Source organism: Aptenodytes patagonicus, chromosome 5 (assembly GCF_965638725.1).
Source record: "Aptenodytes patagonicus chromosome 5, bAptPat1.pri.cur, whole genome shotgun sequence".
Lineage (NCBI taxonomy): Eukaryota > Metazoa > Chordata > Aves > Sphenisciformes > Spheniscidae > Aptenodytes > Aptenodytes patagonicus.
In genome coordinates, this window is record NC_134953.1 from 64,454,354 (window position 1) to 64,476,734 (window position 22,381).

Below are 22,381 nucleotides of genomic sequence, written 5' to 3' on the forward strand. Positions count from 1 at the left end.
TTATGCTTCAGGTAACCCTAGAGAAGCGAGAGCATGCTTTGCCTTGTTCTACTTACTATCAGTTTTTAATGTGCACTGTAGCTTGATATTTTGTCTGGTCATCAATATGCTTACAAGCCTGGTATTAATGGCATTATGAGTGCTAAATATACCCGATGTTTGTGAAGATAATGTGACTCTCTCGATTTTGAGAATACTTAACATTAGAAGAGCTTTAAAGGCTGCAGTCACCTTATTAAGGAAGGAGTTCAGGAATGGCCTTTGGTCATTCTCAGCATGCTTCCTTGCATTTAAGAGTGAAAAGAGAGATGATAATGTTGTGCCTGGACTTGTCCATGTAGAGTTTAGGGTACCCTGGGGTTTTTGCATCTAACTGTAAAACAAGCTATAACATGCTTATCCCTGATTTTCTTGTTTTTCTTTCAACCATTTCAGGGCCCTGCAGGAGTCATTAAATCAAAACTTCATGCTGATCGTCACCCATCGAGAAGTCCAGCGGGAGTACAACCTCAACTTCTCAGGAAGCAGTACCATTCAGGAGGTGAGTGCTGTTTCACAGCTGAAGAATAAATGTAGCTCATTATAGTTAATGCCAGCTCTGTTAAAGAGGGTTTACGTGGTCTTGGAGGATATTCCTTTATTTTATTAGTCTTTTTTTGGTTTAATCAACTGGATCATCAAGAATGCTGTAATTTGATTGAAGAACTTGGCCTAAAAAAGGTTTTCTATGAAATTATAGGGAAAAGATGTTTCTTTCTGCATTGTAGTAGCAAAATATATGAACAGTGTTTAGTGAGTTATTCTAGAGTGATGAGGAAAGGCAGTTATTCAAATTCCATTTTATTTTTAAGCCCCTTGAAGCTCCCTCTGTGTTCCCTTCTTTTAACCAGCTCCATCTCCATTTTCTGTAGGCATCTCTACCATTACTGGTTGCTATCGTAATGCTGTAATTCTTACTGCCTTGGTAGCCAAATGGTTTTGTGTATAATGATGTCACTGCCGTTCTGTAGAATGACCAGCAAGGGGTGATATTGTAGAGAACTTCGTCAGAATTAAGTCCTATAGGAACAAATATCTCTGATATGACTCTGGACCCTCTGAATTTAGAACAAGCAGTCCTTGCATATTTGTAAAACTCCTTTCTAAAGCCAAAGGTTGTTGTCTAATGCTCCATGGTATGTCTAATGCCAGATGTTTTGGACATTATTTTCCATATAACCCACTAACTTCTGGAAACGTGACAAACAATCTAGAAATGTGAATCTTCAGAATTCACATTAAAAAATATTAAGATTAAATGTTTGCTTTTCAGATTAAATGTATGTTTGCTATTGATCTGGCACTTCTCAGTCTTTTAGGGTTGAACAGATTTTACTGAAGTTTTTCATGTCACATGCTGACATTGTAGACAGAATTATTTTAAGTTCTGTAATATTAGCTACAGGAGCAATATCTCATACAACAATGAAAAATGATCATTAACTGTTTTAATTGTGAATCCTGTTGTTCTTAAGATCTAAATTCTGATCTTTCCCCTGCGTGAAAGCCTGTCTTCTACTTTACCTTTTTAAACCTATTATAGTAAGTTCTGGTTTTTTAAATGTAATATAAACAAACAAACATAGTTGCATCAGTTTGTTTTTTGAGGGGCCAAGCCCTGACTCTTTACAATTAATAATAATTTGAATATTTATGGAAATAAATGATCAGAATATTTGTTTTTAATTTTAAAATGGTGAGATTCTAAAAGAAAACACATACATAAATATTGCCTGTTTGGTTTTTTTATCTATGCTATATCAATTACTGCTTTGCTGGTGGGTCTTCGAACTTGTAGAGACCTGGCCTAAAGGAACCAGAAAGCTTTGACAGTGCATGGGAACTTAGGCTGCCTTTACATGCACTGAAGCTTTCTTGTTTGTTGCTAATGGCAGGTTACAGTCAACATGTTAACATATAAAGTCAACTTAATTTAAAAGTCAGTTATGATTTATTTTCCCCATTAAACAACCAAAATCCAAAAAAACCCTACCCACCCCATAACCAGCATGAGCGTCAAAACTTTCTTTGCCTTTCTGACTTGTATCTAAGTATTACATCCAATAGATTTTATAAAATTATGAAGACAATTTCAGAGGCTAAAATGAAAAGAGAACTCTGGACCTTCTTGTGCAGCTGATGCTGAACAGGTGAATATGTCTGTCTGTGCAAAGTCTCGTGGAAATCACTGGGGATTTGGCTGAGGTAAAAGGGTTGGTGAACATTTGTCTAATTATAGAAAACAAGCACTGTTTTGTATGTTAACTCCCTAATGGCTATTTAATTTAATTTTTTTTTCCTTTTAGCATAGAGTGAGCATTGTAGCAAATGATTGATGAATCTAGTTAGTCTGTGCGATTTGGAGGAATCGGTGATATCTTTCCTTCTCTTCTCTCCATTGTCTCTTTCCTCTCCAGGGACTGTTACATATATTTTTTTTCCTTCACTTTCTTGTTCACACTTTAACAAATTAATAGTTTACTTTCCTTCTGGTATATTTTTGTAATCATGGAAAAGCTCCATGTGAGTTGCAGTTGCCAACCACAAGAGGGCAGGAAGGACTATTCAATTATTACCTAAAAATGCTGTTCAGTGTTTTCAAATTAGCTTCTGGTATATTAACAAAAAGGAGTATAATGGCCAAGTTATTGTTTGATTTACAGATAATTGGCATATTGGAGGGAGGGGACTTAATTTCACCCTTTTAAATTAAACAGGGAGATTTAAAAAGACATAAAATATTCATTAATGTTCAGTGATTATAAAGCAGTGGCATATATTTATTCTACCTTTATTACTGTTTCGATGGGAAAATACTGCAAATATTTCAGATATCGACTTGGCCATACTGACAAGTTGAAATGTTTAAGCAGTGTTAATGCAATCTACTCACACGTTATATCCTATGCAGAAAGATTCAAAATGACTACATCAATTATTAAAAGAAATATTTAAAATTCTATAAATGTTCTACTGCTTGCCACAGTTGGGTGCAACTGTCTCTCCAGGGCTAGTTGCTTAGTCTGTTGTTATTATTAGTGCTGCGAATTTCAAGGAATAGATATTTTTTCCAAGTGTCTCAAAAAACCCCCAAACAACCCACCACACCAAAAAACCAACCGCACCACCCTTTCAAAATGGTCATAAATATTTTGCAATGGATTAATTGCAAAACCCAGTGACCTCTCGGCTGTGCTTTCCTAAACTACTGTTGCTTCAGTTCTCTGTCGTCTTTTTTATTGTTTAGAATGCATGTTTAAGAGTAAATGATATTTGGATGAATTGTTATTTCAAAGAAATCTTGCTGTTTAATGGGGAAACAGTCTGACGGAAAATTCTCTGAGAGAAGCCTGAAACCATAGTGCTCATATCTGCTTCCACGGTTTCTTGTGTATTAATTCAGTAGTTGGATTTTGGATGGTACTTGAAAATGCCTTTTTTTTTTTTTTTTTTAACATGCTTTATCTACGTCTTCCACTGTTCATGTATTAAGATTTAATTTATCAGTTTAAAAAAAATAAGTTACTATCAGTTATATTGATGTGGGATTATGAGCCTATAGGGAATCTTCAGAAATGAAATAAAAAATTAAACCGAACTTGTCCAAAATTCTGGATATTGGAATTTTTTTTTTTTTTTTTTTTTTTTTTGGTGAGTTGAGCCGGAGAGTTGTTAACTTGGAAAGTTAATGATAACATGTTGGCCTAAATTGCAAATTAATCTGTGTCACAAGTTTCTGACATCTGTTTGTTCTTGTAAAATTGCAGTATTAAATTAATTCTCAGCAGATACTGTTCTGGGAAATATCATGATTACTTTTTTCCATGATCCACATTTTAAAAGGGAAATTAGTAGGTTTTGTGCCAGTTTGGAGACTGTAAATTAATATATTTAATATATATAAAAATATATATATTTTATAATTTATAATAAGGACAATTCTAACAAATCGAACTCCTAATACTTACAAGACTAACAGGAGTTTTCTGTCTGAATACTTGCTCTTTATTCTGCTAAGATAATCTGTAGAGGCTATCTGTAAGTGGAGTGAGAGAATTTTTAAATTTTGATTTGAGAAGCTATGTGCTAAATTATTACAAGGCATTGCCACATTCAACATAATTTGTTTTCTGTCTATTCTTACGAACTTGTTCTCATTTAGAAATGAACATTTCTACTACTTTTCATTTTTGCAAGTTGTAGTTATATTATTTGAGGGAGACGAAGGACAGCCCTTTTCAAAGGGGGCAATATTTAAATGTTTCATGGAAAGCAAGTTTGTGTTCTCATCCTGGAGTAGACAAACTAATTTGTGAAAAACTTCTTGAATTTGAGTTCTTGTCACAATAGCATGCTTCACACTTTTTGTTGTTTTAGTCAGTGACATAGGAAAATAAAACATTTTTTTAACAAACTGGATAACTCCGTTAAAAACAAGGAGTTTGCATTTGTCTATTTTACTGTTGGTATAGACTTTGAAGCCTTTTTGTGATTCCTGTGTGCAGGATTACAGAAGTACCCAGTGTACACAAGCTGTGGCTGCTAAAGGGTGGACAAGTTAAATATGCAGAAACCTCAGGCCTCTTGTAGATTGGTGATTGTATTTTGTAACTGGTGGAGATTCCAGTTGAGAATACTAGCTAAAGCATGTACCGGGCACTATAATTCCTAGTAAAACATAAAATCTGTGCAAACAGTGCAAAGAAGATGGGTCCCTAAATACTGGCTGCCTCTGCATAGCTGCATCTGCTCTTTATTCTGTTCCTTTAGCCAATAACCTAATCGGAGGCTAGCTGCTTAGCATCCCTGTCACCTGTGATAGGTAATATATTTGTTCTTTGTCCCCTATAGACTTACTGGCTAAGGTGGAATATGAAAAGCAATGTATCCAATAGCACTCCAGGCAGGAGGAGGAACTCTTTGTGCATACAACTGCTTGGGCTGAGATAAACTATAAATTCCGTGTTGACAGACCCTAATGACAGTTTGAAGTCCTTTGTGCTGAATTTTTTAAAACTTTTTTGATAAGTGGATGAATGTGAAACAAGATACAAAAACACCATTTATAAACACGCAGGCAGAAACCTTATTTAAAAGGCCTATAAATAGAGGTAAGCAGATGAATTACCTTCAGCATGCAGAAAAATAATCCAGCTGAAGGTCTTGTACCTTTTTCAGATCTGATTTTTGGTGTCTGTACAAAATATTTTCAAGCCAATTGTTGTTGAGTGAGATCACCCACAGTAAAGGTCAGACATTGGCATGGGGACACAAAATGTATATATAAATAATGTTTTAATGTTGTAGCTAAGTAATTACAATAAAATACATTTGCCAGAGATCAGAATATGGACATATCCAAATATGGTACATACATTAACAGTTTCAGAAACAGCTGTGTTATATTTTGAGGGTTTTTTTCACTTGCTTCAAAATTGTTGAAAACTATTCTTATGCTAATAAAAATCAGTAACTAACACTTTTTGGTATTTAATAGGAGGTGCACAAACATTCTACACTATTGTTCAATTACTCTCTTAGTATCAGAGAAGCTAGTAAAATATGTTGTTGCTGTACTGATTGTACTCAAGAGAAGTATATTCTTTTTGTGAAATTTGAACATTTTGTTTGCTTTTTAAAGAAATTTGTCATGTAAAAATTATATTCAATTTATAGTGAGTCATAACGACAGTATACATAATTTAAACATCTATCACTGTCATAGCCTCACTGTTCTATAGTGGTAAATGAGTGCCAGCTAGCAAGCTAGGTTTTGACTTTTTAAACAAGGAGAGAAAAATCTCTTTTTATAAAGCTAAATCAACTTCTTGATTTGGTTTTTTTTGCCTTTCTTTTAAAGAAAACCAGCACATGCTAAACTAAAATGTATTTGCTGAAAGAAATCCTCGATAAACTTCTTCTAAATGGTCATGTGTTAGGAATTATATGAAAAGGAAGTTCCTTGGGAAATAAAGAGAAAATACCTTTTATGTACCTGTTCAAAGTGATAGCTTTATTAGGCACTTGAAATATCTTAATATCTGACTGTAGAGACCTGTTTCGAAGAGATCGTATTGATAAAGGTATATAACGATTATTCTTTTTCTTTTTATGCAACAGAAACAGCAATAAAAGATAAAGGAAGGACACTCTTTTACTTCTCTATTAATTATGAAGCTTAATATATTCCTGACAGAATATGTTTCATAACCTGTAATTTGGTTTTGGTGGGTTTGGACGTGCATATCATTAAAGAAACGATCTTCAGTTATCAAAAACTAGTAAACATGGACATTTTTATATGCAAGAAAAGGCAGAGAGTAAATAATTGCACTGGTGACCAATACTGTAATAATCCTGTTTTACAATATGCACTTGACAGGTTGTAATAGTGCTAATTGAAGAGACTAATTCACACTTGCTTCATTCTATTCAAAGGCAAAATCAGCAGCTTGTTTTGCTTTTGACCAGATGGTCCTGATGAACACCTACTGTGCACTTTAAGTGCTTTACTAGAATTACAAAGGCTGGGGGCTGCGTCCGACTCAAAATGATTTGAGAAGAGAAAAAAACCTCACTGCTCAATGGATTTGGTGCAACTAAATTAATTCTAGTGGACCCATTACACATTGAGCCCCCTTTTCAAAGTGCTGAGCCTCCTCGTTTGTTCTGTAGCAATGAGAAAGTGAAAGGCAGATTACTGCAAACAGAAATAAAAAAAAAGTGCTGTGAAAAGGAGAAAAGAGGCCTTGAAGCCTTTTCATATCATTTGGGTTTTTCAAGTGCGTTATTTTTGGGGAGGGTGGATGTATGAAAAGCCAATTGGAGTTTTTTTTGTTTTAAAGTGCGCTATTTAAGTACTATGAATATAAAAGCAAGAGCAACAGTTGACTGAGTTTACTGTGGTAAAGCTTTGTGTCCAAGGATGAATCAAATTCATTATAGTCAATGCTTTGTATTTTCATATGAATGTAGGGTTAGTTTCACAAGACTGTGTCTGTTTAGGATAATTATAATTTAATATTTTCCTTTCATAAAGTTATCACTGTAGATATCTAAAATTTGCTGAAAGCAAGGTTTTTTCTTGAATAAATTTAGAAGCACCCAGAGAGTTTAAAACTCCAAAGGAAGCTGTTTGATTTCCAAGGGAAGGCGAGGCATGTTCCAATAGTGTCAAAGCACAGATTATTATAACTAATTAGAAGTCACACATCTGTTAGCTTTCGATTTGTCAGCGCTTGTAGTTTTGTGTGTATGTTTATATCTCCCTTCTTCCTTTCGCTCGTTCTCTGTCTCTATTACACTCCATCCGTAAGCATAGTTGGATTTGAGAGAAACTCTCAAAGGATAAGGATCAATTTATTTGAATTTGAAAGTAATGAGGAGTCATTGTTATAATTTTGGTTATAGGTTCGGCTCCGTAAATGCTCAGTCATGTGAGTTGTCCTTATTTTAGAAGTAATCATGTTGAATTGAATGGCTTTGCTCATGTAATTTAAGGATGCTAAGGATTTTGGGGATCAAGACCTAATTTAAAACCCTGAATTTTTTGAAAACGGCAATTAAAATGATCGCTTGCTATTCTGATTTTGGATATTTGCTATGTTTTACTTTCAGGGTGGAGAATTTTTATGCAACGCTTCTATCAGAATGCTAGCTATTAAAAAGATGTTAGCATGAAATGACAAGAAAACCTAAGCAGCTTTATGAACATATTAAGCAACTACGTCCCTAATTCCTGTGCTGTGTAAAGTGGAAAAGCAGTACTCTGTAGCTAAATAGCATAGCACTGCTATCTGTATAAATTATATTTAGTTGAATCATAAATGAAAAATTAAAGTTAGCATTTTTTGCAATTAAAAAAAATTAATTTACAGCTTGTAAATCAAAGTGTCCTAGAGCATGGTTTAACCTTTCTATCCTGTGTTAACTATAATATGATCACTTCTATTATTGCATGATATACACTTATATTAAAAAACCCCAAACAATCGTTGAATTGCTGATTTGTTTTCAAACAATGAAATTTGTATTTGTGCAAATTATAGTAGGCACAGTGTTCTCTCATGTTTTCTCATCAAACAACCCAATTATACTTATAAATAGTGAGGTGCTAATGAACTGTTGTTCTGGAAAAGTTGTTGTTTTTTTTTTTTCTTTAACTTGAGTAAGAAAGGAAACACTTCACAATTTTAGAGTGCTTGCTTGGTGAGAAAATACTTGAAAATATTGTACTTATGTAAATCATGTTGGTGCTATCACTTTTAAATACACAACAGAAGCTAATCTAAAAACCCCATCAGTTCATATGGAGCGCAACTAGATTCTTGACATTGTAAATTGCTCACTTAATTGGGAACTGATGATTTACTTTTATTCACTGAGTTACAGAAGTTTTTTTACTAAGAGTTTATATTTCAGTTTAAAGTTTATTAGTGCATTCATTTAATAGAAAGAGGAAATTTTTTGGATGGTTGAGGTGATGAGGATATTTAACATAGTAGTTGTGGAGATGTGACACCGAAATGGTCAACAGTATCTAAGCAGCAGTGTAATGATAGTGCTGCACTACATCGCTTTGTAATTACTATGCAAAGAAAATACTCAGTTGCCGTTTCAAGTGTGAATTAATAATGTTTGTCTCTGTCCGGTCCATAACGTCTTAGTGAAACAGTGCGCTATCTCTTTAGTAAACCCGTTTCTTGTGATTTTTCAGTTATGTTCCTATATCTGTGTAAAACATGAACTTGAAAAGTTATTCTTTTGTTTTTGTACCAAGAATCATGGGCATAAATTGAAGAGCCTTGCACTCATTTAAAGGATAAAATGGCCTCATAATCACCCTCAAGAAATCCCTGTTACTGTTTTTAAAAAGGGTTATAGAAGCTCTTGGCAAACATTTGCAATAAGTGGCAAAATTTATGCCTTGCTTTGTGATAGTTGCGTGACCAGACAGTGGGATATAGGATTGTTTTAAGGTTTTTACAGCTGCAGGCAAAAAGCATCTGTTCCTAGAAAAGCCTTCATTGTTCAATTTTGACACTGACTTTTCCATGCTGCTTGTACCAGTCTCTGGATTAGGTGCCACTAAGATAAAATTTGTTTTAAGTTGCTCCCAAATGCAGCTGTCACTATATGCGGCCTTGTAGCTTAGGCAAAGCAGACATAATCCAAACAAGCATTTTTGTACAAGGTCATCTTGGTAGACTGAAAAAGCTCAGAGCAGGAATTTTGACAATACTGTATCTTGTGAGTAGCTAAGCTATTAGCTTTTGTGTTTGTTTAATAATTCTTCTGGTGATCAATAACATATATGACTGTCTCAGAAACAATGAAAGAAAAGGATTTTTTTAAACTGCACTGCTTTTCTTTTACATATATTTTATATTTATTTTGATTGAGCAGTTACTGTGGTATTCAATTACATACACTCCACGTATGTGTGTTCGTATCTCTGTATCTCTACAGCGAAATGGAATGATGTACAAAACTCAGGGAAAACTGACATTTTTGAAAGAGCTTCCATTTCTTTCCTTCAAAGTTTCTAGTGAATTAAAAATGAAAGAGCGCTTCATTTTATGTATCCCAGAGTTGTGTTAATTTCTACCCAGCTGGTCTAAAATGATTGATACAAAGCCAAATTTGTGACTGCCTGCATTACAAAGTCTGTAATTTGCTAATGAATTATGATAATAATCTTTCATCATACATGAAAGATTTAGACAATTTACTAACTATATAGTTTGATCACAATTTTTGGGTTTGTACCAAGCCTCAAATCTACTTTATTTTTCCCTTCCTAGATTAGCAGACTAAAGTGAACTTATTCTTACCTTGTTTTGAAAGCAATAATGCTGGAAGATATGTGGGGATGATAGTGGGCAGCAGAAATGATAGAAGTTCATAGTGTAAAACTCCATATTTAATGTATGTACAAATCAAACCACCCAGTTTCTAACTAGAGAAGCATCACAGTAGGCATGGCACAAGAAGTTGTTTGAGACTGCATCTACTGTTGTAGGGACATAGAAGTAAATGAAAACAGGGTAGAGATGTTTCTCAAGTTAAACCTCTGCTGGGTATGGTGGAGGCAAACCATTTGAAGCATAGCTAGACAAAGCCATAGGAGCAAGCTAGGCTTAAAAAGAACGGAAAAGAAAACCAAATCCTCCAGAAGAGGGGAAACTGCCATAAGATCCTGTCAACCTGAGTGAAGTTTGTGGTTACCTGCATATCATGTCAGCAAACAGTTGATCTTGAACACTCTAAGGACCTTCTGAGGACAATGTTCACAGTAGGACATGAGCACAGTATAAGTAGGTGTCTTCCTATATGAAATCTGCTCATTTTTGGCTATCTCAGGGAGCAGATCATCCACCTTCTGACCAAAGTTTACTTCCCAGTTCTGCACAACTTGCTTCTGTATTGGATATTTTACTTTTCCAATAGTGAGCAACACAGAAAAAAGGAGAGGAGCTTTCTGTTCAGTGCCCTCTGACTTTTTTTTCTGTTTTGCAAATAGCCTCGATCATTTTTCTGCTCCTCTTGAGCTCAGCGGATTTAAGTAGACATTCTTTTGATGTCCACCCTAGAAAAACAACCAAATAAACAAAAAAATCCCACAAGAGCTAACACACCTATACAGTGCTGCCATTATTGTTTGGATGAAACTGTTGACTTCAGTGGTTTCTGGCTTTATGTACTTCTGTTCAGAACATGAGTTACCTGAAACAGCTGATTTCTCACCCCAAAACCCCACACATATGACTGCCCAAAACAAAATTGCATTGAGATTCCTGTGGCTTTTATTAGATGAAGTATTGTTTGACTGGTAAAAAGGTAGAAAAAATAAAGAAACTGGGAGTAAAGGCAAGGAAGTAGGACAACCAGCAGTAACAAGAAAATGCCACCCAGAGCAAGGACTGGTAATGTGGCCTTGTGAAAAGATAAGGAGAGGAGCTTTGGGGTAGGTGCTGACTGGAAAGGGGGTTGAACCATGAACAAAGGCTTTTTATTGTTTTATTATGTTGTTTGTTCTTATCATATTTAGGAAACTAGAACTTTGTGAATAACCAGGAATGTGTTCATTAATTATTTCTTACTGAATCAGGTTAAAAAGAAAAATTCTTAAGTTTGGTTAGAAGAGGATATTTTTTAGTCAATCTTCCCAGCTGATAGAAAGTACAGAACAGTTCTGTAAAGACTTAGTCTATTTTAATTCATTGTGTTTTGGAAGAAAAAGAGATTATTAGAAAATCTTGATTCCCCCCCCCCCCTTGGGTTACCTACAGAAAGTCTCACAGACTGTGCCATATGCAGCACAGAATACTGCTAATGTTGATTCTTTGGGGATGATACTTTTGGAATTAAGAGAATTTAATACAACAATAGAAATTTTTGAAACATCATTCATTTGTATATATTGCTTTGGGGGGGGGGAGGGATGTGAACAACAGAGATTTGGTGTACCAAAGACCTTAACTCTCACCACTCTTCTTCCTCCCCAGGAAGGTGATTCTATCTGGTAGCTGGTACCTAGTATCTCTAAAATCTGGTAGCTCTCTTGGAAATTATGATGCTGCTGTATTTTGAAAGTGTAGAAGAATATCTCAAGACCTTCACAATATTGGAAACAGATAAGCAATAACAGAAAAAAAGGGAAAGAGGAGTACAAAGAACAAGGATTTTTTACTATTTTTCTACAATTTGTCTATAAGGAAGAGAGAGCCTCTTCCTACAAATCTGTACTTATAAAATGGCAGTAAGTCCAACTGCCTGGTATCACATGGCATGGCTGTACATACTTTACTCCAACCCCAACAAAGGGAAATGGAGAAAGGAATAATGAATCCTAAGAACTGACATAATTTCAGTCATTTCATCCACAGCATCAGGGCAAAATGCAGCACCCCAAATATCTGCAATTTCTGCCAGGAGAAACAGAAAGACAGAGGTTTCATATTGGTTTTATATTGTTCTCAAATTTATTTTACTCATTTCTGATGACAGGCTACCTTTTATTGAACTCAGCAACTCTGAAAGAGTAACTCTTACTTAAGAAACATTGTGAATTATGTTTGTGTCCCATTATTAGTTTCTCTGTAACCATAAGCTGAATTTCAGTTCAACATCTCCCCTCTGTGTCTTGCATAAACTCCTGTTTGCACTTAGCCACAAAAAGTTCCTCTTTTAAGACAAGAAGGACTTATTCCTGAATAATTCAAAAGTGGGGAGTGTAAGAAGTGCTTAGGTTAATCTGGGGAGTGTTTTGTGTGTTGACAATTTCACCTATAACTAACAATCTGTTTCACCCGCTCTGCTTAAAAGGTCTTGGCTCTTTTTTATTCTATGCATTGATATTGGGCTGGCAGAGAAAAGGCTAGACTGCAGCTGAGAACTGTGACCACAGAGCAGCCTGGGCCGGGACTAAGACAAACAAAATGGAGAAGCTCTGACATTCACAAAAAGCAGCAACAGAACAGTGGAAGAGGATACTTTTTTGTAGTACAAAACAGTAAAGTGAAATTTCTCTCCCTGTTGCAAAAGGTAAACTGTCAAGTCAGGCAGGTCGACGTTAATATTTCGAGGTTGGGTCTCATTAGGCCAATGAAAAATATGGAAATTCTCTAGAGCATTCTGTGAGGTCTGGGTGGGATGGAAGTTTCTTTTTTGATGAACTAAGAGTAGTAGACTGAGATGAAGCTTGAATTGCCATGGAGATGTCTTTACTCTCCTCTAAATCTTCCCACAGAACACTGAGTTGTAGTCTACAGCTATGTCTACGATAGCATGCAGGACAGTGCAATAGAAGGTCTGCATAGAAAACCAGTTGGTGATGAGGATCTAACATCCACGCTATTTATGTTTCTGGCATTCTACTAGTGACCAGTTCTAGTCTGGTCCTGTGGATTGAATGTTTCTTTGTAGTTGAAATTTAAAAATTGTACATCTTCTGTTTTAGTTTGATCCTAATGGTATTCAGTTTGCATGCTTTGAGACCACTCCATCATGCAAGTACAGTAAGTTGGACAAGTGGGAGACTTACTTAAGATCAGGAGTGTGTTTTTGAAGTGAAACACTAATGCAATTCCATCCTACAAGGACTGGATCTGCATCAGTCCTTTGGTGCAAAACAGTATTTTCAAATGTAACACCATTGGGAAACCTTCTCCATTTTAGCAAAAACACTGTCATTTTTTAATAATTGTATAAACAGAGGTGGTCAAATTCTTCTTGAATAGGAAGAAGTAAATGAAAGATTAAGTGAAAAGTACACCTCCTGTGTGTTTCGACTCACTGCAGAGTAGTCATGCAAAGAATCAACATGAGCAGTAAGAGAAGCCTTTTGAATACCCAAAAAAGTATAGTTTTTCCTTTAGAGGAGTATGTTAGTGTTGTGTTTCATTACATTTTTTTTGTTAAGATCAGTTTGAAGGGAGGAACAATAAAACTCAGAGATTAAATGTTTCTTCTGAAATATAAATTCAAACTGTTTGAAGTAGAGGATGATTTAGCATGCAGTCTGAAATAAGCATCTGTTGTCTGAAGACACTGGTATCAGAAGAGAACTGCAAATCCATTTTAAGTTCTCATTTTGTGTCTTTTGCCTTATGTCAGTTTATAGGTCGGATCTAAGATGATTCAGTTTTAACTTACAAAATTTGACAATCACCCATCTATATTTTCTCCTCTGTAGGTCATTTTTGCTTGTGTAGTAAACCATGTCTTTCTCTTTTCTTTCCCCTTCTTTTTAAGAATTTGTTTTCTTCTGTTTTGTTTTTTTTTTGTTTTTTTTTTTTTGTTAGTCCGCATACATGTTTTATTTTTCACTGCTCTCTCATTCCTGCTCTTTATCTTCTGGTTTATTGACTCTTTTTCAGTTTTTAATGAAAAACTTTTAAGAATTTATTCATTGCTGCTTGTTGAAAAAAAATCAAGATGGTTTATCTGACTTAACTTTTCTAAATACTCTTTTCTCCTTACAATGCAGAAAAACATACTGTAAATCAGAAACTCTTAAATTATTATACTCTTTATACTTATTTTCTGCAATGCAGAGTGCTAAGTATGTTGAATTACACTTGAAAACTGTCCCCGTGTGGAGGGAATTACTGAGTACAATGCTTGCATGTTAGCTTTTCAAACAGAGACTGAATTTTCACTGATTATTTTATGAATATCAAATGGAAATTTTTTCTATCAACTAAATTGTTATTCTTGGTGTTAACTTCCATAGTTCAATAACATTACACTTTCCTAGGGTTTAGAAAAGTGTTTTTACATTTTTGGTGTCTTTTTGTTGGTGTATATTTTATACACTGAATTTGCATAACTATGAGTATCGTTGTGGTTCAGAGGAGGAGCTGTTAGTATGGATCTGTAAAACAGTTGTTTTATTAACATCTTCACAGGGAAAAATCAGACAGAATAGCTGAATATGTAAATGAGCAGCTTGTGATGCTATAACTTGTCAAATAACCATTGATGCAGTATAGCTGAGCAAACTGTTTCAGTGTGTGCATATACAGTAGGTATTTCTCTCCAAATTAATATTTGCATTTGAAATACATGTGTAGTGCAAATACATGAGAAGTATATAACAATTAATAATATTTTGTGTTTGATGTTTACATATTATGTGCTCTGCATTTTAATTCTTACTGTTATCTGCTTCTTTAATCATCTTGAATTAGTGTTCCAAATGTATTGATTCAAAGGGATTTATTACTTAGTTATTAAGGTTTGATTTATTTATATCCTTGAAACAGGTTGGGTTTGGTCAGTAGTTAGCTGGCATTTTTTGAGGTTGCCATTTTGTTCTTCAAAATCTCAGACCATTTTAAAACTCCTGTGTCACCTTTATAAATGTTTCTGCATTGTAGTGATGAGAAAAATTTACAGAATAGGACACCACTTTAATAGTGTTTTACAGCTTAGAACTGCTTTGTGCAAAAACACTACGTAGTTCTAAAACAAAGGTGTACTTATAATCAGATTTAGTTAAACCAACACAAACTGTTGTGTGAACATTCTTATTTATCTTAAGGGCAGCTTGTTCTACTTTAACATAAACAGAGGAGGAATTAGATAAAGTTAAAACAAGGTAAGGCTTGTCCTTGGTGAAGTAAAAAGAATAATTTAAACCTGTATTAGTTAATACATGACAAATAAATCATAGTAAACCCCTTGTATTTACAAAACACTGAATCATATATATGCATCTGGTAGAAGGCAAAACTTTGGTTTCCGTCAAGAGTCCCATCTTCACTATGCAAGCAGGTAGAAACTACAGTCTATACTAAAACCAGCCCTACCAGTTGTAAAGTAATGATGTAACACCAAGTACTATAGTGCCAAACATGGAACATGCAATAAACCTCGTAAGCATGCCCTTCTGTCAGTGCTCCTACCATCTTTGTATAATGAGCTTACAGTTTTCCTTCTGAAGTGGCACATGTTCAAGTGTATAAATAAGGACTTTGATTTGAGGACCTTTTACAGTCTCTCTCTATTTACGTAACAAAAAATTATTACCTTTATAGTAATATGGGTTAAAAAAAAAGAAAAGTGGTGTGTTCTTCAAGGTATTTAGTGTCCCCTCCTGGATTTCTTTCCATGATGACTTTCTTGTTCAGCCAAAAGGAGTCCTTTGACTTTGGTTGGTTTCATAGACAAAAAAATGCTTCACAGACTTTTTTGAAGCTCTTTCTCAATTCCTTGCATTCTCCCATTTGTGAACCATGGCTAACTTACTGTAATGCAGCTGGAATAAGGAAAAAAAATCAGCTTTGTACTTTCTTCTTTGCTTGGCAATTCAAATGTAGTGTTTAGAAATTACTAGAAAGTTTAGTGTTCATATCCATCATAAATAAAAACTTGTTTACACTTTTAATGTCTATAAATGTGCTATCCATGTTCTACCACTGTTAAAATGATGACTTGTTGGGTAATTTTTTTTTGGTTCTTTATCCAGTTTAGTGATAAATGTCACTGTTATAGAATAAATGTGAAAATACTCTACTGTATCATGAGGCTCATGGTGGTTTGGTGGAGTGCAGTGTTGCAACAGTTGTTCTGTGATCTTAGGGAATGGAGTGAGAGATGTGGAGTAGTGTTTATGCAAAACAAAATTAGCTGTATTCCCAAAATGCACCTTAAGATAGCTTATTTTTCTGATTATTTTATAAAAAATGAAGACCTTGTAGCATCATGAATTTAGGACCAATTCTGCCTACCTTTCTGCTTGCACAGGTAGGATGTTGCTCCTGCAAAACTGTCAGTGACCTCTGAGAGTCGTGTCCTGCTGCCCTCCTCGTAGAGGTGTCCCCAGAGCTTGAGGGTGGGGAGAGGGAGGAGGAGAGGATGAGCTGTTCTCAGCAGCTGTTTGCCCTTAGACTTCTGTTTTGGATCCTAGCTGGGAGTTAATGTCATTTTATAGCTGTATTTAACTCCCTGTCATCCTGCTCCCCTTTTCCTCCCCATGTGCTGCTTTGAAGGCAGCTCCTGGGGTCAGTGGCAGCCTGGCTTCTGCAGGAGCTGAGCCACCGCTCAGAAAGGGAGCCTGAGAAGCAGTGCAGAAGCAGGAGCCAGGCAGACCTGTCAATGGCTTTTTTCCCCCCAAGTGTTAATTGTGGTCAGAAAAGTTAAGTGTTTCTGCAAAATTAACATCTTGGTATTATGTGTTTCTTTTCCACCACGTAGCTTCGATGTCAGGTTTACTCAGCAGACAAGTCAAAACAAGAATATTTTTTCTAACTGCTGTTACAGCAAGTCTCAGCCTGGGATCTCAGAAAATCACAGTGTTCGTTCTGGTTAGCAGCTAATAGGAAACAATAAAGATTTAGGGTTCAGAATTTAATTGGCACTGATGTTGATGCAGGAAGAACAACCGCACACAGTTTACTCGTGAAGCTTTATTGATTCTTTTTTAAAAGGAAAGCTCTGATGAAAGTCAAAAGAGGCGTTTAATTTGCAAGTATTTCTACACAGTTTTTATTCCGAAATGTGCTTTTCTATCCTTCTCTATCCCTGCACAGTAAACAGGTCTTAAGATCTTCTGATTCAGAGACAGATACTGAAAAACAGAAGTGTAAGATTGTAATTTCTACTGTTCAGCTTGTTCATTTGGATGATGTTGGGGCTTTCTTACAGGTTAAATTTACATCTTTTCCAAGGCTAATGTCTGATGTGCGTTTGTAAATATTTTTAAGATAATGTGACATCAGCGTATCCTCAAAATCTCCATCCCAGATTCTAATCTTTCAGTGACCTATTTCCAAGGATCAGATCTGGAATATCGCATATTGACGTATTAACAGAAGCTTCCTGTTTTTCTGGTATTACCTGTATACCAAAGTCTAGAAAGAGGATCTTTTTTTTTTTGTCACTAAGGCAAATGATCTTTTGAATGTCAGTGAATAACTGAGGCTATTTCTTCAAGTATGGATTGATCCTATGCTTTCAGAGTCTGCAATAAGGTCAAAGATATGCAGCAGAATGAACTGCAGAGGCCTTTGAATGACTTCCTGCTCCCGTGGCTTCCTTGCAAACCATGATAAAGATTGAGTCCTCAGGGTATCATCATTGGCACGGCCACCACAGATGGCCCTATATTCAATAGCTGGTATCTCAATCTCTACTTTCAAAACAGTTTTGAAGATTTTGGAAAGGAGTGACCTACTTCCCCTCCAATCTGATCAGTCCATTTTCTCCATAGCTTTGGTGATAGATTACGCATGTTTCTTCCGGTCTGGAATTACAATTTAAAATGTCTGTCTCTGACACCATTACCAGCAGCTTTCTGCCATCCCTGCAACCTTTTTTCCTGCTGCTTTTCAGGAATTCGTTTCCACAAGACATCTGGAGGCAAGCCTTTTCTGGGTCTTCTAATCCATCGGGCTTTAATAATAGCCTCTTATTTCAAGGGAAGAGGATTTTACAGAAACTATTCCAAATATCTAAAATGAATACAAGATGAGAATACTTATCTTTAAAATAGGGGGTCGGAGTGCCTTTATTTTCACATTCATGTGGATAGTTTTGATGATACTGAGCAGGTTTCTCTACTCAAGGAGGTCGGTTAGTCTGTTTCCTAACCTGCCAGATTCCTGATTGTACGTTGCAGCTCATTTCTTGCCCAAGAACTGTCTTTGACTGTGAGCGTGTCATGACTGCTATTCATGTACGTGTCACTTAGAGACACAAAGCTACAAAATAAATTCACCAAATTTATTGTCAGCAGTCACGCCATCCATGTGATGGGATACACGGCTTTCTGTCCCTTTCCTGATGATTGGCGGGTAAGTAACAGCTCACTCGCCCAGGCAGGATCACAAGCTCTTTATAGAATGTTTTCCAGCAGCTGTTGATAGTGTGTATGCAGAAGCCTCACATACCCCAGTGTACCCAGGTGATGATCACACGTTAACAAGGACATTCAGAGACTTGGCTCCTCTCTTAGAAAGCATTTGGTCTTTCAGAAAGGTCCATTCCCTTCTGGTTCATCTGTTTGAGTGTCCAAAGGTGATGTGCCCAGATGATTTGGAAGATTTCTGACAACCAGGAGACCTTGGAGGATATCCCCCAAACTTTCCAGGTTGTGGTTACTCAGAGCTGATCTTTTAGTTCCAGAAACAACAAAAAAAGTGCTAATGAATCTGTTCCAGACCTTACATCTCTTTAGTGGGCCTGTTATATACATTCTTGATCTGTTGGATGTGCCTCTAATTAATTTTCTTCTAAGTGTTCTCATATAGACCATGAAAGAGGTGATTATGATTTCACTGTCCTGTTTAAAACAATTTTAGATCCAGGGCATACTCTCTTTGCAGGTGAATGACCATCAGTGTGTCCCAGTCCTTTCTTCAGGTTTCTGGCTTGTTCTTGCTGAACTGTAACAGATTTATCTTCCCCCTTTCAAATCCATGGACCCCATGACGTATGTGGATACTTTCAGGGTTAGAGGGTGCTTGCTTGTCTCCAGTAATGGATGTTCATCCTAATAGGTAGAAGTATTCCAGGAGTCTCACCAAGATACAGATGAATGACCTGGTTTTGGTAGAAGTCTATGTCCTTGTCTCTCATGGAAACTTCTTCCCAAGGGATATTGGATTATTTCCTGGATCTTAGAGCTCTCAGGTATCTCTTAGCTACCCAATAAGTCTTTGTCATCTCAGTCCATTACCCATTAGTAGAAACAAGGAAGGTTACTGCTCAAAGCAGAACTTCTCTGTTGCTATTAAATAACTGTCCTTTCTGGTCAGAGGTTTCCTTTTCCATTGTTGCAGTGAGATAAAAAAATATTTTGAAGTATGTGAAAAATAAAGACTCGGTGTAACTCTCTTGTTGTTATAACAGAATAATAAAAAAGGCTGCACAGGAGCAATTCATTACTCTCTTCCTTTCAAGCACTTAAAAGAAAAACAGCTGAAAATATTTCTTTGGGAGATACTGAAATACCTCATTAGATCTTTCTTTTTATTGGCTATTGAGGTGATAATTCTGTAACAGGAACGAAAGTGAGGATAAATTTTGCTTTGATTTATAGAAATGTGTTAATTTGAGCTGAGCAGATATTTTCTGATCTTAATATTTGTTATCTGTGAGTATTGTTTTGTAATACATAGTTTCTAGTTTTATTTTAGAGAAAAAGTAATTCTGATGGGGACTTTGTTAATTCTCTGCAACATTGGAGGTATTTTTGGGCAAGTGAGTAGCTGGGTTTTTAATAACCTGCAATTTAAGTAATTTTTTTCATTAAATGGAATAGTGTTCACTACTTATTTAATAGTTAGAGTTGCATGTTGAGCTAAGACTGAAAAACGCAGAGAAAATAATATGTATGTTTAAATAATTCAGTTAACCTTTATTCAAATCTTTCTGTTTCGCTGACATGACAAGTTTGCACAGTAGAATAGTGAAAATGGTCAGAATAGCTTCATATTAGCTCTTTTTCTGAAGTGGTCATTACATTTTCTGTTGTTGTTCTGCAGCTTATGAATAGTAAGCTTTGTAAAGACTGGAATCTACAGAAGAGGTAACTCCCTGTAGTGTTTTGGTCAAACACTAATGAAATTGCACTTAGTTGTATATTCAAGAAATATTGACCCCTGCCTTCATGAAACAGCTTTGTGATTTCAGCGGCGTGTGGTTTCTGGGTTACTCGAGCTAGACAATTCTCCAAGGCGGCCACCATGGAAGATATAGTGAATAAATTCTTGTTGCATTGAGAGAGACTCAGTTGTACACTCCTCTTAGTAGAACGAGATAATGTAGTTTTCTTTTAAAATTTTGGAATTTTGAAGGGAAATGTGATTTCGGTATTGTGGGCTTCTTAAACTTTTAATTTAACCAGTCCAATTCTGGAAGAATGCGTGAACTGCAAGCTGCAGAACTGGGGCCTTAGCATGTATATTTTTGTAAATACTAAGCTATCCAACTTCCTGAAAATTCTGCCTTACAAGTTAATATAGATTATCTTAGCATTTTTTAGATTTTGGTCACGTGTTGCTGTCTCGCACAGGTCCTGGGAGGTTTTTAGGTTATCTTCACACTCAAAACATTCTTCCTAATAGCAGTTTCATTTGAATAACCTGAATATTAGTAGGGAGTGACAATGAATGTGCACATCCCTCATCCTGAAAAACTTAAAACGAAGTTCTGAACTTTTCATAAGGTTTCTCCCTTATGAAAAATACTCTTTTCTAGACAGCTTCTGTGACTTTTTTTTTGTCAGCTTTTCTGTCATAAATGCAGTTCAAGCATGTGAAGCAGCTTTTTGGCAGGAGTGTGCCAGTATGCCTTTGATAAAAAGGTTAGGTTCAGCAAAACAGGACTTCTTTTCTTCATAAAAGGGTTGCTGCTTGTAAAGAAAACTTCCTCATTGGAGAGGCTTCCAGATAATTTTTATCTCCAAACTGTTCTATGTACCAGTTTTATAGAGTTCATATTTATTGCTTTTTCTCATTTTCTGGTAACACTTTTCCTTCATCTTCCTGTGTCTGCATCTGCGTAGAATTTGGACTTCAGGTTTTCCAGAATTGCTCTCAGCTTACTGTGTTTATTTTAACTGTTCCTAATATTTTTCTGTTATCTGATAACTTCTGATAATGAACAGGAGTTGGAAATAACCCTTTATAGCCTGCACGTAGAAAAACATGATTTTTGACAACTTGAACCTTACTAGTTTGCTTTCCTCTTCACCTTTTTGTATTCTACAAATATGTACGACTCACGTATGCCTACCACGAGTTCAGGTGCTGACTTGTTTGGGGAAAGACTTAAAGAAATGAAAGAAATAAGAGCCAAAGAGAATGCAGACTGGGGTTTTCGGTCAGGTTGCAGGTCTTCTTTTCAACACTAATCTTATTTTTTGAGGAAATACGTCTAAACATATTTAAATATGCTAAAAATAGTATTATTCATGAAACCAAAACAAAATTGTATGGCTTATTTCAGTAAAGATAAAAATCTATATTCAGATTGCACCTTTGCATGATTCATTCGTTAACTCAACAGAATTTCATCTCTGCTATACTCACTGTCTTACTGTCTTTAACTTTTTAATATCCTGATGAAGATCAATTTTCACCTTATCATGGAAGAGGAAGACAGGGGTACAGTTGACAAATAGGTACAGATGTTAATGATAATGATTCTTGTCCCTTATTCAGAAAACTCTTAATATATTTTCACCTGTACTGTCACTGCTGCTAAAGTGCAATCTGTGTCACTAAAAAGAAATGAAAGAGGCAGAGGTCTTAATATTTTTTATGTATTTTTAGTTCCTGCATTAAAAAACAAAAGCAAATCTAATATCTGATTTTTTTATAATCATCTTGTTTTCTTGATTTTTTTGTTTTGTTTGTTTATTAGAAAACTATTTCATGTTGACTTTGAATGCAAACGAAAATCTAGCTCTTCTAAGATGTGACAATAAACTTCTGAAAGCTTTAAGATTTTCCAATGAAATTGTGTTTGGGACACTGGTACAGGGAAGCAGTGCTTTAAAACAATCTACTTTATATTTCCCTCTATACGATATAGAATAAAAATTATATAATTTTTTGTACATGTTAAATATGTACTAAGTGAAAGATTTTTCTCTATCTTATTAAGTAAATGAGGGTTTTTTTTGGTGGAAGATTCCATAGTTAAAGATGTAAACCAGCAATTTCTTGCTTCTATAGCACAACATAGTTCAGAGCTGAGATTAGAGAAACCCTGTAGAGTGGCTAATACTCGAGGGCATCCCCAACTAGAAAAGTATGTGAATTTAGGCATGGGAGGAAGGAAGGATCTGCTTTAAATTTAGTGTAGGGTCACTGAGTCTTAATGATAGATT

General features: G+C 35.5%; 1 protein-coding gene across 1 annotated transcript in view; it reads left to right on the forward strand.

Annotated features, from left to right (window-relative positions):
- Positions 1 to 22,381, forward strand: part of FAF1 (Fas associated factor 1) — a 172,812-nt gene that overhangs the window by 50,624 nt on the left and 99,807 nt on the right. Inside the window, exon 7 of the mRNA XM_076340229.1 lies at positions 436 to 541. Within this exon, the coding sequence (XP_076196344.1) occupies positions 436 to 541 (106 nt within the window). The remainder of the gene's footprint in view (positions 1 to 435; positions 542 to 22,381) is intronic.